Here is a 14,820-nt window from a genome sequence, read left to right as displayed (position 1 = left end):
TGCTGTGTCACACTTTGTTTTTGTATGTGTAAGGGATAAGCCACAATTTAGTTTCCCTTAGGACACTCAAAGCTTTAACAATTGACAATTGACATTACATACATTATTGCTTCCTGCTTTTTGCAGTGCAGACACTTGGCTACTTGCTCTCTGCTTTGCTTATATTCTTTGCTGATATCCATGTTTCTTTCTACTAAATGTTATGGACAGCCGATCCTGGATACTTTAAATCACTGGGACCTTAATTTATGAAAGACACAGAAGGCTACCACCATTAAAAAAAATCATCGCTTTTATCACCCGGTACTTTTATTTAATTATTTTTATTGCCTTTTTTTTAAGATTGATTGGGGGCAATTCACCTGAGCTCCACACAGAAAGACCCCAGCCAGTAGGTTGAGGCCTGGCATGCAGCTGTTAATGGTGGAAAGTGCTGAGCCACTGAGGTGTAGGGATTCCTTCTCCTGCCTGTCCTTGTTCTTCTTCCTCAGTCCGAGGAAGTGGCGGACTCTTTTCCAGACTGACCGCCTCTTTTTTTTTTTTTGGAACCATGGGTGCAATACTGGGGTCCTCCTGGGTTCTGCTGGAGGTTGAGGTGAAGGAAAGTGGACGAGCTTGAACTGTTCCAGTGTTTCCATAATTCCCTCAGAATTAGTTTTAACTGAATGGAGCTTGCATCCATCTGCTACCTCCTTGCCTGTTCAGATTAATAGCAAAATAGTCAGGATTACTCAAATTTCCACTTGTTTACTGTAATCGCATCATATTTCCATTTAAGTTCCTATAAAGAAAGTAATCTTCACTCAGTGTAAACGTACCTGCTCCGCCAAGTTTCCCAGTCATCGCCAGGAGACAAGACACTTTCCTGGGTGCTGCTGTAGGAAGAGGGCCAAGGGTGAAATTGCCCAAATGTGAAATAGCCCTCAGTTCACTGTCCACCTCAAATGTTCAGTAAATGTTAATACATAAGTAATAATACAGTAATGTAAATAATAACTCTTTTAAAGGGACCATTGTGCATAATATGTTTTGTGTAATTTGTGAAATTGCTATTTTTATGCAAGTACAACTTTTGAATGCTATGACTACATAAAGTTCATGCATCTGGGAGCATCCACACTTCAGGGGACAGAGGACCATTATCTCTACATCTGAGTGACAACTCCCTGTCAGCCTTTGCAAAGTTGCTACTTATCACCACTGGCAAGCATGTCACAAACCAAAATAAAGTACACCCACCCACTCGCTCACATGCACACATTCTTCTAACTGCAGTCCTCACCTCATTTCACTTCAAATCTGAACCTCTACATATTATATATTGTTACACTTACGCAGAATATGGTGTCCTATCACGTAAAGGCAATTGCCACCCATTTTAAGAGATGAGGTTTTTGACAGCTAGGCCAACATGTGCCACTCATTGCATCATGTTAACAGCTGGCACTGCTCCATGGCCAGTGAATGGGCATACTGATTTAGTTGGCGTGTGAGCCGTTTGTGTGATTTGCAGTTCACTGTGACAAAGTTACACACTGAGGAGTTTTCTTTGCAATTTCAAGAAGAGAAACTATAATGTCGTTCACTAAACTACTTCGGAGGTGTTCTTCATTAGCTAGGTGTGATGTGGTGGAGCTGGTGGTAATGTGACATAAACCACTCCTGCTGGCCTACTTACAGACCACCGCCGTTATGCAGATGTGCAACACAAGGGTATGAATGAATCAATGAAGCATGATTTGAAAGCATTTCCACTCATAATTTACTGATGAAAAGAAAATCAAAATGGCAGGTCTGCTCATGTTCTAAAAAACACACACACACACACGCAGACACAGAAATACCAGAGTTCATATGAGCATAATTAAGTCCAGTGAGAGTGGGAGGAGGAAGCGGTCTCTATCCTCTGCTGTGAAGCGGATAACTCGACAGTCAATCCTTCTCCCACCACACAGCTCTGACCGTAGCTTGCTGTTATCAGTGATTTCTGTTTCTTTCTTTAACCCTGAGGGGGACTTGTTATTGTTACACCCACAGGACTATTTTCGAGCGCTTTTGGACTACGTGGTCTACTTTTACGCATGGCAACATCGGTGACATTCCAGGAGTGACAACTGGACGGACCGGAGCTCTGCACGTACGAGTCCCGAACTTGGAGAGTGGTTAATAAACTAATTTGAGGTGAGCGACAGCTTCAAATCGTTTATCTGTTGTTTTTTTGAGGAGACAGAAAACAAGTAAAAGGACTCGCCTCTCGGTCTAGTCTGCTTGAGGTAACCAATGTGTTCAGTTTGTTATCACTTTCCGGTCAGAGCACGTGTTTCTCCTCTTTTATTTATTTGATTTAACGCTCAGAAGCAGAGTCATGCGTCCTTAAGGCTCGTGCGCAGCTGATCTCACCGTGCAAGCACGCGCAGCTCTCAGCCACTGCAGCCTGGTTACATTAGAAAAAGTGGGCTGCCGGGAAATACACACGCACGCTGACACACGTGCAAGTGTGTGTGTGTGTGTGCGTGTGTGTGTTGTGTATAATTTGTATACACGCGGCAGGAATGTTGTGGGCCCAGACCACTGATGTTTGCAACTGTTTATATTGGCATTTTTATGGGAGACTGTAGTCTATTCTTCTTTTTCTATTCAACTTTTTTCTACTACAGACTTCATTTCAAGTTCAATAAAGTGAACTGACAGTGTTCAAAGTAACCTATTGTGTACCTAAATATATAAATAAACATGGACAATACTTTTCCCCAGCCACTGAAGGTATTTTTTGAAACCACGTGAACTTAACTATATGTTTAGTAAAACATTTCCTCGCATGTTTAGAGGTTATTCCTATTATCATGTATTTTTTCTCTCTCCTGTTTCCTTGGTCCCGATCACACTAAACAAGACCAACATTAAATATGTAGAAACGGCATATCTGAGCTTTTGGAATTGGAGTTTGGGGTAAGAGAAAGGTCCCCACTGATGTTACGACAGCTCTTTAATAATTCAGCCCACACACATTGAGTCAAGGGGAGTTTGTGTTGTTCACACACTTGAGAAGGTGGTGGTGTTTCTTGATTTCATTCAGAGGGAAAAGCTTCAGAGATCTGAGCTCTCTCCTATTTTATATTCATTTCCCCTAACTGGCTTCTTCCTCTGTCTTCCATCCAACCTTCAGTTCTTTTGATTAACTCTTAAGCAACAGACACGCAGCTCAAACGTTCTTTTATTCTTTCTCCCTCTCCTCCCTCACGGCACAAATCCCCTTTACGCCTGATTACTTAAAATATTTAAGCAATGAAAGCTGAGCCAGCAGAATTAACGAGCTGGAGTGTGTGTGTGAGTTTGTGGTCACCCTATATGTAACAACAAACAGGGGACTTCCCTCATGCCTTGTGAGTCACTGCCTACTGTTGATTGCAGGACTGTGGGGTTGCAAACACCCACACAGGGTCTGCTTGGCTTTATTGGTACTTCTCAAACTTGCATAAGCTCATCTAGAGGGGACAACTGGGGATAATACCAACTGGAAATTACCCATAGAGGTTTAGAAGTTAAGTAAAAGCACATCAGGGCTTTGAGCTCTCAATGCCTTCCAGTGCACAAAATAAGGTCAAATTGTAGCCTTAAGAAATCTCTATTTTCCAGCTGTCTGCAGTCCTCGCCTGCTGAAGCCATGTTTTCCAAAGCCACTGCCAACTTCATCCGTCAGATTGACCCCGAAGGAAGCCTCATCCACGTGTCCCGAATAAATGACTCACACAAGCTGGTTCCCATGGCACTGGTTGTCAAACGCAACCGCTTCTGGTTCTGGCAGAGGCCCAAGTACCAACCGACAGATTTCACCCTCAGCGACTTGTTGCAGGACGACAAGGTGCTCAGTCCTGGTATGTAGGTGTGCACACATAGACTGTGTAAAAAGCATGCAAAGTGAATAGAAATTTCTCATGCTATATGATTATAATATTTTAGTTCCATGCTGCTACTTTTTTGTAAGACAGGAGAAGATGTTTTCACAGCACATGAAGCATTTCCAACACATATCCATGTATATGCTAACACCACGTGTGTTGTCAGGAGTGTCTGAGGCAGAATTCCTCACCTACAAGGGGACGTTTAGAGACAAACTCTCTGGGAAGCTGGACACCGAGGCTGGCTCTGTCAGCGTCACACTGGAGGGGCAGGGCTCTTCCAAGCTCCAGTCATGTTTTGGCAAGCTGAAGAAAGAGGAACTGGATGTGAAGAAGCTGCTACGCGACTCCAGCAACAGGTGTTAAATCATTCCTGTTTACTCGTCAGCAGAAGGTGCCCGGATGATGGCTTCATTATTCATGAGATGAACATGTCCGTCTGTCTTTGCATCAGGCTGGTGGACATGCGGCACGTGCTGGTGCAGCAGCTGGAGAAGCGAGCTGAGGTGCTGGCAGTGGTGAAGGAGAGGATCCTCACCGCCAACTCCTGCTCCGTCACCCAGACGAAAAAGGAGCAGTGCATCTTTCAGGGGGTTCTCGGGCTAGTGGCCATGCTGGGGGGCTCTGTTAAGGTGGGAGTGGGTGGGGTTGAGTGTGGGGTGTTAGGTATTTAATATCACATACATATCAGTTTGCTACATTAATTTGACAAATCACTGAATTCCCAGATATTAGTCCATTTTAGTGTGATAACCATTTCTGGTCTAATCAGTCAATAATTAACATCTTAATCAGATACAGTTATTATTATTAACATTGTCATCAGTGTCATATTGCTTAGATAAATTCTGCTGCACAGATATCAGATTCCCAATCCCTAAAATATTTTGCGCATGGAAATATATATGTGTATTCTCAGGTGTGTGTGAAGGACAGCAACAACATTGAGGCGGACAGTGACGTTTCCTTGGAGATCCCATCTGGTACAGTCATTGCGTACAGCATCCTGGAACTGGAGATAAAAAAAAGTGGACACTATGGTGAGTGTGTGTGTGTGTGTGTGTGTGTGTGTGTGTGTGTGTGTGTGTGTGAGAGAGAGAGAGAGAGAGAGAGAGAGAGATGTGTGGTAAAACAAATGTCTAGAGTGGAAAGTGTGAATCACAATGTCCCTTCTCCATTCTGGGTTGTTTCCTCCTCTTGTTTATCCATGTCATAGATACACTGCACTGGGGGGGCTAAAGTTGCATGAATATGATTCAATATGATTTACGTGGTGACAAAAACAAAAGTGTTCCGATGCTAGCAAGGCTATCTTGCTACCACTGATCTATGATGTATTGTGTGTTTTCAGATATATGCCTTCAACCTGGCACAATAGGAGGCATTGAGTCAGACTGTCCATCCCATGATTCCGTGGACGGCAAGTGCAACAGGGAGAAGGTTCCAGAGAAAGCACCTTTGAGTGCACTGCAGAATGGTTTGTGTCTATTCAATCATACGTACGGCTTAGTTACTCATTAATGGAAAATAACGCATTTTTTGAGAGGAAGTGAAACACGGTTACGATGGAACTGTAGTAGCTTCCCTTTTCTTACATATGCAGATGGCATTGTGGATCCAATGAACTGTTCCATTCATAGCTGCTTGGGTTATTTGTTCTGAAATGTTACGGTTGGGCTGACTGGCAGTGATGGAAAGCATCTAAGTGCATTTACTCAGTATATATATAATATACTTGTGTAAAATGTTCAGATAATTGTACTTTTACTTGAGTATTTCCATTTTCCTCTACTTAATACTTATACTCCACTACATTTCAGAGGCAGATATTGTACTTTTTACTCCACTACCTTTCTTTGAAGACTTAAGTTATTAGTCGCTGAGCAGATTCAGATTAATTATTCAAAATATAATCAACAAATAAGTGATGATGATTTATTATTATAGGTTAAGATAAGGTAAAACTTAATTGATTGGGAAATTCGCAGTATATATACTGCTGGGTATCTTTATATATAAAGTAATTTACCAGCTGCAACATTAAAGTGATTCTTACATATTATGCATTAATAATTATAATCCAGTAATATGATATCCATTATTCTGAAATGGGCCATTCTGCATCATAAGTACTTTTACTTTTGTACTTTTACTGAAGTAAATTTTTGAATGCAGTATGGTATTGTTACTTTGACTTAAGTAAAAGGTTTGAGTACTTCTTCCACCTCTGCTGACCGGCTTCAGTAGCAAAAACTGGAACTGTTCCCCGCCAAATTCTGTATGTCGGTGTAGCTTCAGTTTATCTGTCGGTCTCTTACAGGATCACAGGAGATGGACCTTTCCCCTCTGGCGGAGCTCCCCCAGTCAACTCGATGTGCCTTGTTCAAGAAACTCCAAGACACTCTGAGGGACAGAGCTGCTCTGTCGTGTCTGCAGTGTGTGGTGAGTGACACAATACATCACTGGTTAGTGGCTAATGACATGTGGATAATTAAAATAAAGGCTTTATTATTTCATTTATTTTATTTCCTGTGGATAGTTACTGTGTATTGAGGCAATATTTTTTTGTTTACATTTCATGTTAATTTTCTCCACTTTCCTTCCTCTCTGTGCCTCTCTCTGTTAGCTGGAGGACCTGTGTAATTGTGAAACAGTCAATATGGCCAAGCATGCGGAGCTGTCAGAGAGTCAGAGAGAATCCGGGTCAGACGGTCCCGCTGAGAACAGCCTAAATGCTCACCTAAATGCATCTTACCTGTTGGTCAGTGCCATGGAAGGTGAGAGGGATGTCAACATTTTCCCCACAGTGCTTTGAGCAAAACAAGGTAGTACTCAAGAAATGGATTTCTACAGTTTAATCTTGTTGTGTGCTCTATGTGTTGTTTTTGTAGAGTTGCCTGATGAAACTCTGAGCCTCTTGAGTGAGACCTGTCCTGATTTTCTGGAGGCCTTCGACATACTGGTTAGTTAACTTGTAGTTAACTACACTGTTACAGCTGGAAATATTATTATAATTTGGCAACTTTTGGGACATTTTGGGAAATACGCTTATTTGATTTCTTGCAGAGAGTTATATGAGAAGATTGATACCACTCTTATGTTATGTTAAAGTAACAAACTCCACCAACCAGCACCTCCAAAGCTCACACACATTATGTCTTGCTATCCATCAGTCTATCAATCTGTCTCACTAGATGTGCCGGTTAAAGGAGACCAGCGAGCCTCTCTCCATCCAGTGTCTTCCGGTCCTGCTGCAGGACAACCAGGCCTTCCAATGGGCCGAGCAGCTGCTCAGCTCCACCAATGTGATGCTGAAGAGAGACACCGACAGGCTGTGGATGGAGACAGGGAATAAAGACGGAGTACTCCTATTGGTCCTCTGTCTCAGCGTACGAGGATTGTCCCTGCTGTGCAGAGGGCTAAAGTAGTAGCAGTGTCTGCATGTGCACTTTTTTCCCTTTTTAAAATTATATTCTGTCCATTTCTTTCTTTATTGTAAAGTTTAGCTTAATATAGTTTATAGCATAAAATCTTTATATCATTATTATTATTGATTCATAAAACACATGACATTGTACTACTACTACAGTATCATGCAGATATTTGTTTTATTGATATTGTTTTTCCTACATATATTTTTTATTACTTAGCAAACACATTTTTGTATAAAAAAAGGAAATATATATATTTTTTATGTGATGAATTCTTACACTTTGGTGCAGCTCTGGCATGGTTTATAGTCGTGTCTCACTCTTTTATAGCTTGTAAACCGTTAAGAGGTTTGGTACTTGATCATGCACCTTACATAAAATTATTGTTTTGTATAAATCCAGTTTCATTATTTTTATTTAAACATTTCAACTCAATGAACTTGTGTCTTGTTTATCAATGGGTCAAGAAAATTCAGTGACTGGATCAACTGAAGATGGATAGGGTTGGGCTGAAAACAGTTCTGATTTCTTAGCTCAAGAAATGTTTACAAAATGTAAAATTTGATGCATGCCAATGGTAAACAAAATTGACATTGAAATTGTTTATACATTTATGTGGTATGCTGAAGGTATTCTATTATTTCATGTATTTGAAATGAGGCTGTATTTTATTGCTGCTTTTGCTCCTTATCCAAATATTTGCTAGTAAACTAAATAAACATTATATATATTATAATTATATAGTTAGTTATATTATTATATAGTATTCCCTGAAATACAGGCATTGAATACCAAAAAGCTGCATTATGTTTAAATGGAGTATTGATGTTTTCATATTTAGATTATGTGTATTTATACATGAGCTATACAGTTTTATGAAGCTGCCTTTGGCATGGCCTTACTGACACTTACCTATTTGTCATTTTAATTTATTGTTGTTTGGAAAAAATGCATTTTACTTTACACTATATTAATACCTTTTGAAAACTCTTTGCATTTAAGTCTTTGTCTGTGACATTGCTCTATCAAAGTGTATCATTTAGTCTTACAGAAATGGCAAATAAAGCTTTTTATGTCGCATGAACAGTATCTCCCAAAGATGAAGAAATGAGATGCAGAAGGAGAAATTGTGTTCATCTTTCTTGGAAATATTTAAGGAAAATGTGTGTTTGAAGTTAACCCCTGTCCTGTGTTGAAAAACTATAAACAATTCAAATTAAATAAAGTTTTTGTTCAAAATCTTTGCTCATTTTAAGATTTATTTATTTAAAATCCCATACAGCATTTATCTGATATTGTCATATTGTGGATACAATTATTAATGAATAATAGTTGTCGAAGGAATTAATCATGACAAAGTTTTATACATACCAGACACACCATATTCTCCTCTGCACAAGGGTGTGTATGCTTTATGCTCATACATTGTACGCCCTCACGGGTGTTTTCACTTATGGCTGATTAGACCTTTTCTCACTACAGTACAGTGTGTATGTGTTCACAGACCATTAAACAGTCACATCTCTGACTCTGTTTGCTGCACCTGTTAGGGTGGGACAACTTAAACCATTGCCTATTATTACTTTATGCACTCAGGTAGCAGTTTATGTGCTACACTTAGCCAGCAAGGCTGGATTACCAACAGGGCATAGATGGCAACTACCCCACGGTCCCACCAGTTTATATCATTGTCAGATGATACATATTCCTAAATAAAAATGTGAAATTTAATAAAATTATAATGAATTAATCAACATACAGGAAACATGGGTTTCTGGTCTCTGGGTGTATAAAGACGCTGTTATGTATAGTCTGTGCTTGATGGGAACTGAGAGATAAAGTTGAAAAACGTTGTACATATGAGGGTGGGCGCATCAGTGGCCCAACAGCACATTGTTGCCCTGGGGTCCCCTAACAGGTTAATCTGGCCAGGCTTGCGAGGTGTGTATACAGTAATAAACTGGCAACTGTGAGTGTAGAGTTTGGTGACCTCAGAAAACTTCCACCATAGCTCTGCCCAATTTAAGAAGTGTAATGAGCCAGAATAATCGCAAACACCTGTGTGGGTGTGCAGTACCTGTAAGTACTGTCTTGTACTTGCAAAATTAACAATTAGTTGATAGAACAGGAAATATTTTTGGAATGACGCCAAATAGAAAAAATACAACATTAATGTTATGGGGTTAACCTGCTATTCTATTGTTAAAAAACACACCGCCAGCCTGTGAGCAGATAATTTGAGTATGACCTTTGATGCATTTAACAGTGTATGATCTGATGAAACAAAACTCCAGTGGAGGAAATGCTGAATGAATGTTCAATGTGTTTTCTAATACAAACCAGCTGTGGCCTAAACGCCTTGCACAAAACTGTAAATTAACTCAACTACCACGTGGGGTCGCTGTTGTCAATGGAAGGAAGGGGTAGTGAGCGATGACGTAAATCTCCCGCGACAACAGGTCGTGTCTCTACGTTCGTCGCGGAAAAACATTGACGAGTGCGATTGCTGTTTGGGAGCCCAGAGAAGACACAACAACCACCGCGTGGGAATGACAGTGTGCAACTTTTTTCTCCAGGGCCGTTGTCGTTACGGTGACAAATGTTGGAATGAGCACCCGAGGGGAGGAAGCAGAGGAGGAGGAGGAGGAGGAGGTGGAAGTGGAGGTGGAGGTGGAGGATACAGCAACAACTACAACCGCTCTTCTGCTCAGCAGCAGCCCAGAGGAGGAGGTGGAGGTAACGTTATAATAACGTCGTGGAGAAATAAATACAGCTAAACTTAAACTTATTTAAGTATTTATGTAGCTGGTCTTTTGTATAAAAACTATGCGTTGGCTAGCTTTCTGACCAAGTTACGTGTATCAGGCAGAATTAACTGACGTCCGTTGTTACCTAGTGCTTCTGAGTCATATTTTCTAAGTGGTAACGTTAGCTCGTCGATTCAAGCATTTATTTGAACTTAAACTCAACCGATATCAGCAAGGTTAGACACATTTTTTAGAAACACCTCTCAGTGTAACGCAGCGCAGATCAACAGCACCTCAAACGACATCCTCCAAAATGACCGTAAAGTTGAACTAACATCTCTGTAACAGTTTCAACAAAACCTGAACGTTACAACCGTCATGAAGGTAGGATTTATTGCAGGGCTGTTGTAGTATACTGCATTAACTGGATTGTGTATCTGATAAGGGGGCAGTGCTGTTGCCAAATTAATGCAAAAAGGGGAATAAAGAGCAAGCACAGAGAGTACACAGAGATAAAGACGCATTACAGGACAGCTAAACGCAGTGAGAGTCTAAAGTTACAGAAGTATTGTTATTCCACTGACAAATATAACGTCTTGTAGCATTACTCCATTGAGTCCAATGTATTCATATATGCCAACATTTGTCATAAAGGGCTTTTTCAATTTGTACAACATATGGACCCTCAATTCTGATGAGGAAACAAGGGAACCCTCTTTCAGGACAGAGAGCCATGCTGTAAGTGTTGTACATACAGAGTAGACAGAAGTGGCAGTTGTAGAATCACAATATGGACAAACAGAGTGATTGTAAGGGTTTAGCATCAACCCCTTTTTTTCCTCAACATTGACATTGGATGTTGGTTTCAGGGTTTGGAAACAGAGTTTGGGTGAATCCTTCCCAGCAAAAAGGGGGCTACATCCAGCCTTCATCATTCTCCTCTCATGGAAGTGATGACTGGGGTCGAGGAGGAGGAGGAGGAGGAGGAGGAGGAGGAGGAGCTGACTGGGGTCGAGGAGGAGGTAGCGGCGGAGGAGCTGACTGGGGTCGAGGAGGAGGAGGAGGAGGAGCAGGAGGAGCTGACTGGGGTCGAGGAGGAGGAGGAGGAGGAGGAGGAGGAGCTGACTGGGGTCAAGGAGGAGGAGGAGGGAATGACTGGGGCAGAGGAGGTGGAGGAAGAAGAGATAACGAGAAGGGCTCCGAATTCAGCTTCTCCTCTCAAAACAGATTTTCATCGCTTGGCACTCCCAGCACCTTTGACAGGGGAGGAAGAGGAGGAGGAGGAGGACAGCAGGTGGGAGCTGGTGATGAAGACGATGACAAAAAACTGTGAGTCATCTTGTTTTTGTTGTGCGGCATTAAAATGTTCTTGTAAGGAATAAATCAATGTGATGTCTGTCTCACGGTCACCCAGGGAGATCATTCAGATGGACATGGAGAGCTGGGAGAGTTCAGGGCAGTGGGGCTTCTCCTGTTATTCTAGCTTCAAGACACCTTTATCTGGTCTGTACCAAACATACATTTAATTACCTGATTTCTGTTGTTATTTGTAGTCACAGCACTAGTTGTAAACAATGGGTTTATCATATGATGTTTGATATTTCTTGTCTACAGGTTTCACCGATCTCTCTCCAGAAGAGCTCAGGCAGGAGTATTACTCCACAAAAGCGTCAGGGGATCTGCAGGGTTATGTAAGTGTAGTGTCATTAATGGCATTTCTAATATTTGTCTTCAGGCCAATAAGAATGTGAATCTTCTGTGAATTTCTGAAGAGACTTCACGCTTGACTCTTTGTCTTCTGCATGAAGTATTCCTTTCAGATGATAGTCAATATCTCAATGTTGAATTAGTCTAGTGTGTTGCTTGTAAAAATCTTTAAATGTGTCAGAGTCTAAGAAACTCCTGTTTCATGTGTTTAGGTGAATGGTATCAATCAGTTGCTCAGCCAGTGGAGAAGCAGAGTCCAGGAACTCAAGGTTATGAATCCAGCCACTCGCGCAGCTTTGGTGAGACACACACACACACACACACACACACACACACACACACACACTGTAACAGTACTCCTACCTATTTTATGAAGGATTTTTTTTTTTTCAGTACAGTGAACATGTTTTGATATTTACTATATTGACTTTCCTTGCAGCTCGCAGAGTTAAACAACCCAGCACCTCAGGCATCTTCAAGTGACTTTGGTTCAGCGACAGCCACTGGATTTGGATCCTCTGCATCCAGCTTTGAAAGCAAAGGTGAAGATCAAGTATTGCTTCATTGAAACAGTAGAAGAGTAAAGCAATAGTTCACACTTTGGGATATTCTTTGCTTTCTTGCGAAGGACCAAAGGAAAGGACTGCTGCCAGACAAGAAATCACAAATAACCCCTCCTAAAACCAGAAATTGCAGTTTTTACACTTTTTTACGAATAAATAAAACCAAGATACAATGTCTTAATTAGTGAGCTTTAGGTGTGCTGATATGTGGATTTTGTTACCTTTTGACAGAACCAGGCTAGCTGTGTACATTCTTTATGCTCAGGTTAGCTAGCTGGCTGCTGACTGTAGCGTCGTATTAACAGACAGACATGAGAGTAGCATCTTCTAACTCTCTGAAACAAGAACAATTGCTTTAAAAGTATTCCTCATCTCTCATGAGAATAGTGCGTGAGCAGATGGTTTTACTACGTAGCATAGTGTTTGAGAGTTCAAAAAGTCAAAGACATGAATGCATTTGAATTCAAGTTTGTAGAATTATATTGTTCTGTCTGAATATGCAGATCAGGTAATCGGATCCACACTAGTAATGTCTCCTGTGTTAATTCTAAATCTTTCTGGTCATGTAGGCTTTGGGGCTCCAGCACCAGCCCAGACTGGCTCTTTCAGCTTTGCTGCTCCAAGTGGTGGATTTGGTTCCTCAGAGCCACCATCCTCCACAGGTTTTGGCAGTGTCTCAGCAGCTCCTACACAACCTCCCTCTGGGTTTGGTTCCTCCTCTGCAGCCCCCTCTGCTGCTTCTTTTTCTTTCGGTGCTCCGACCACCAACACGCCAGCAGCCGCTTCAGGGTTTGGCTCTGCCTCGGGGTTCAGTTTCTCTTCGACAGCAAACACGGGAGGAGGATTCAGGAGCGGTTTTGGGGCTGAAGCACCTGCTGCAGCTGCAGGAAGCAGCAGTATTTTTGGACAGACGAGTGGAGGGTTTGGGACAACCACTGCTCCACCTGCAGCAGGAGCCGGGTCTGCAGGTGGGGCATCGGACAGTCTGTTTTCAACTGAGAGCCAACTGACTCCAGATGAACTGAATCAGTTCAAGGCTAAGAGGTTCACCCTAGGCCAGATCCCTTTAAAGCCCCCCCCAGCAGACATGCTGGTGGTATGATGCTGTGGGAAAGTCCACAACATTTTTGAAATAGAGATGATTTATACAAAGTAAAATTTGTCTTCTGCGTAGTGCTTCTGTTTAAACTAACATCATTTTTAAGATATGACTAATGTTCAAATACTTTTGGAAAACCTGCCTGGGTTACATTTTTAGATTTTTGTGTATATGTTAAGTAAGCTTTATGTACAGCTGTATTATACACAGTACGTATTTTCTCTCATATAAAGTTCTGTTTTGAGATGATTGAATGTCTTTCAGGTTTGATTGTTCTGAATCGGTTTGACAATTTTTGTTTTCCCCATTTGTTGAGATGCTGACAGTAAACTGATCAGTTGATGAGCAAAGTTTCTGATGGTTTATTTGCATGATTGTGTGATCAAACATAATCTATATTACAACCAAAAACATGCCTTGATCTTGGTTGGAAACTGTTATCTGCACAAAACTCCTGCAACAAGTCAGACATAATATCTTCTTATGTAAAAATGTGTTTCTCTGAATGCTTCATTGGAGAATCATAGAATTTCCTGAGATTGACACACTGTCATCTTCATCTTACCTGCATTTATAAAAGTTGTAATTGCACAGCTCAACCACCCAGAGGGTGTCAGAATACAGGCTAAAATATCCATCTGCCTTTCCACATTTCAGTGAAGCACAAAGAGATACAAGACAAATGTAGACAGCTGTGTAACTGAGGTAGTAAGAGGTAGTTTGTTGACCCAGGTGGCTATTATTCTCCCTCTGTTGATGTTTTTACTCAGATTATAATGTGACACTATTGAAACAACTGAAGCCCGTCTAAAACCATCCGTCCACACAGGCTTGTAGGCTGATATCCACTAAAGGAGAGGAAAGCGTGGTAGTGCACGGGTGACAATGAGTGAGTAAGCTATGCAATATGTGTTCATTAGGTGTTGAGCACGCGGTGGGACCACAAGAAGAGGAATACAGCGACAAAGAGACAGCAATAAGCTACTCTGCTGCTATAGGGGCTCTGCTGACTGGGGCATATTTTCAGCTGACAAGGAGTTTATGATATTGGCAAGAGGTGAAACTGAGCTGGAGCCGCCTCCTCTGTGTGTGTGTGTGTGTGAAATCATCCCGAGTCAATATCTCACAGACAGGTCAAAGACATGCATATAGCTAATACAATTGTATACATGAGTATAAATGGCAACACAGCATTAACTGCCACCAACAGTGTGCAACATACAGTAGTAATTTCTCAGTCTGTCAGCGGGTACCTCACACCCACCCCCTGCTAGCAGATAATACATAAATAATTGAACAGATTAATGAACGATTGAAAGAGAGACTCTCATGAAAAGGTACTTGCACACTCATTTCAGTGAAACTTGTAAATTG

The 14,820-nt window shown here is 41.4% G+C and overlaps 2 protein-coding genes across 2 annotated transcripts; both read left to right on the top strand.

The window, feature by feature from the left end:
- Positions 1 to 2,068: 2,068 nt before the first annotated feature.
- On the top strand, positions 2,069 to 7,327 carry LOC139299383 (gasdermin-E-like). The gene is made up of 10 exons (XM_070922281.1): positions 2,069 to 2,181; positions 3,637 to 3,875; positions 4,066 to 4,258; positions 4,354 to 4,531; positions 4,819 to 4,939; positions 5,251 to 5,376; positions 6,220 to 6,341; positions 6,526 to 6,676; positions 6,791 to 6,861; positions 7,094 to 7,327. Exons 2-10 carry the CDS (start codon positions 3,665 to 3,667, stop codon positions 7,325 to 7,327), a joined length of 1,407 nt encoding a protein of 468 aa, XP_070778382.1. The 5' UTR covers positions 2,069 to 2,181; positions 3,637 to 3,664.
- Positions 7,328 to 9,879: 2,552 nt separating this feature from the next.
- Positions 9,880 to 13,757, top strand: nup42 (nucleoporin 42). Its single transcript, XM_070922089.1, has 7 exons — positions 9,880 to 10,066; positions 10,947 to 11,406; positions 11,492 to 11,580; positions 11,692 to 11,768; positions 11,997 to 12,083; positions 12,224 to 12,326; positions 12,917 to 13,757. The coding sequence occupies exons 1-7, from the start codon at positions 9,880 to 9,882 to the stop codon at positions 13,447 to 13,449; spliced, it is 1,536 nt and encodes a 511-aa protein (XP_070778190.1). The 3' UTR covers positions 13,450 to 13,757.
- Positions 13,758 to 14,820: the final 1,063 nt, after the last annotated feature.

The sequence above is a fragment of the Enoplosus armatus genome, chromosome 16 (genome assembly GCF_043641665.1).
Source record: "Enoplosus armatus isolate fEnoArm2 chromosome 16, fEnoArm2.hap1, whole genome shotgun sequence".
NCBI lineage: Eukaryota > Metazoa > Chordata > Actinopteri > Centrarchiformes > Enoplosidae > Enoplosus > Enoplosus armatus.
Note: the sequence above shows the minus strand (reverse complement) of the source record. Positions and strands in the feature narration are given on the sequence as shown.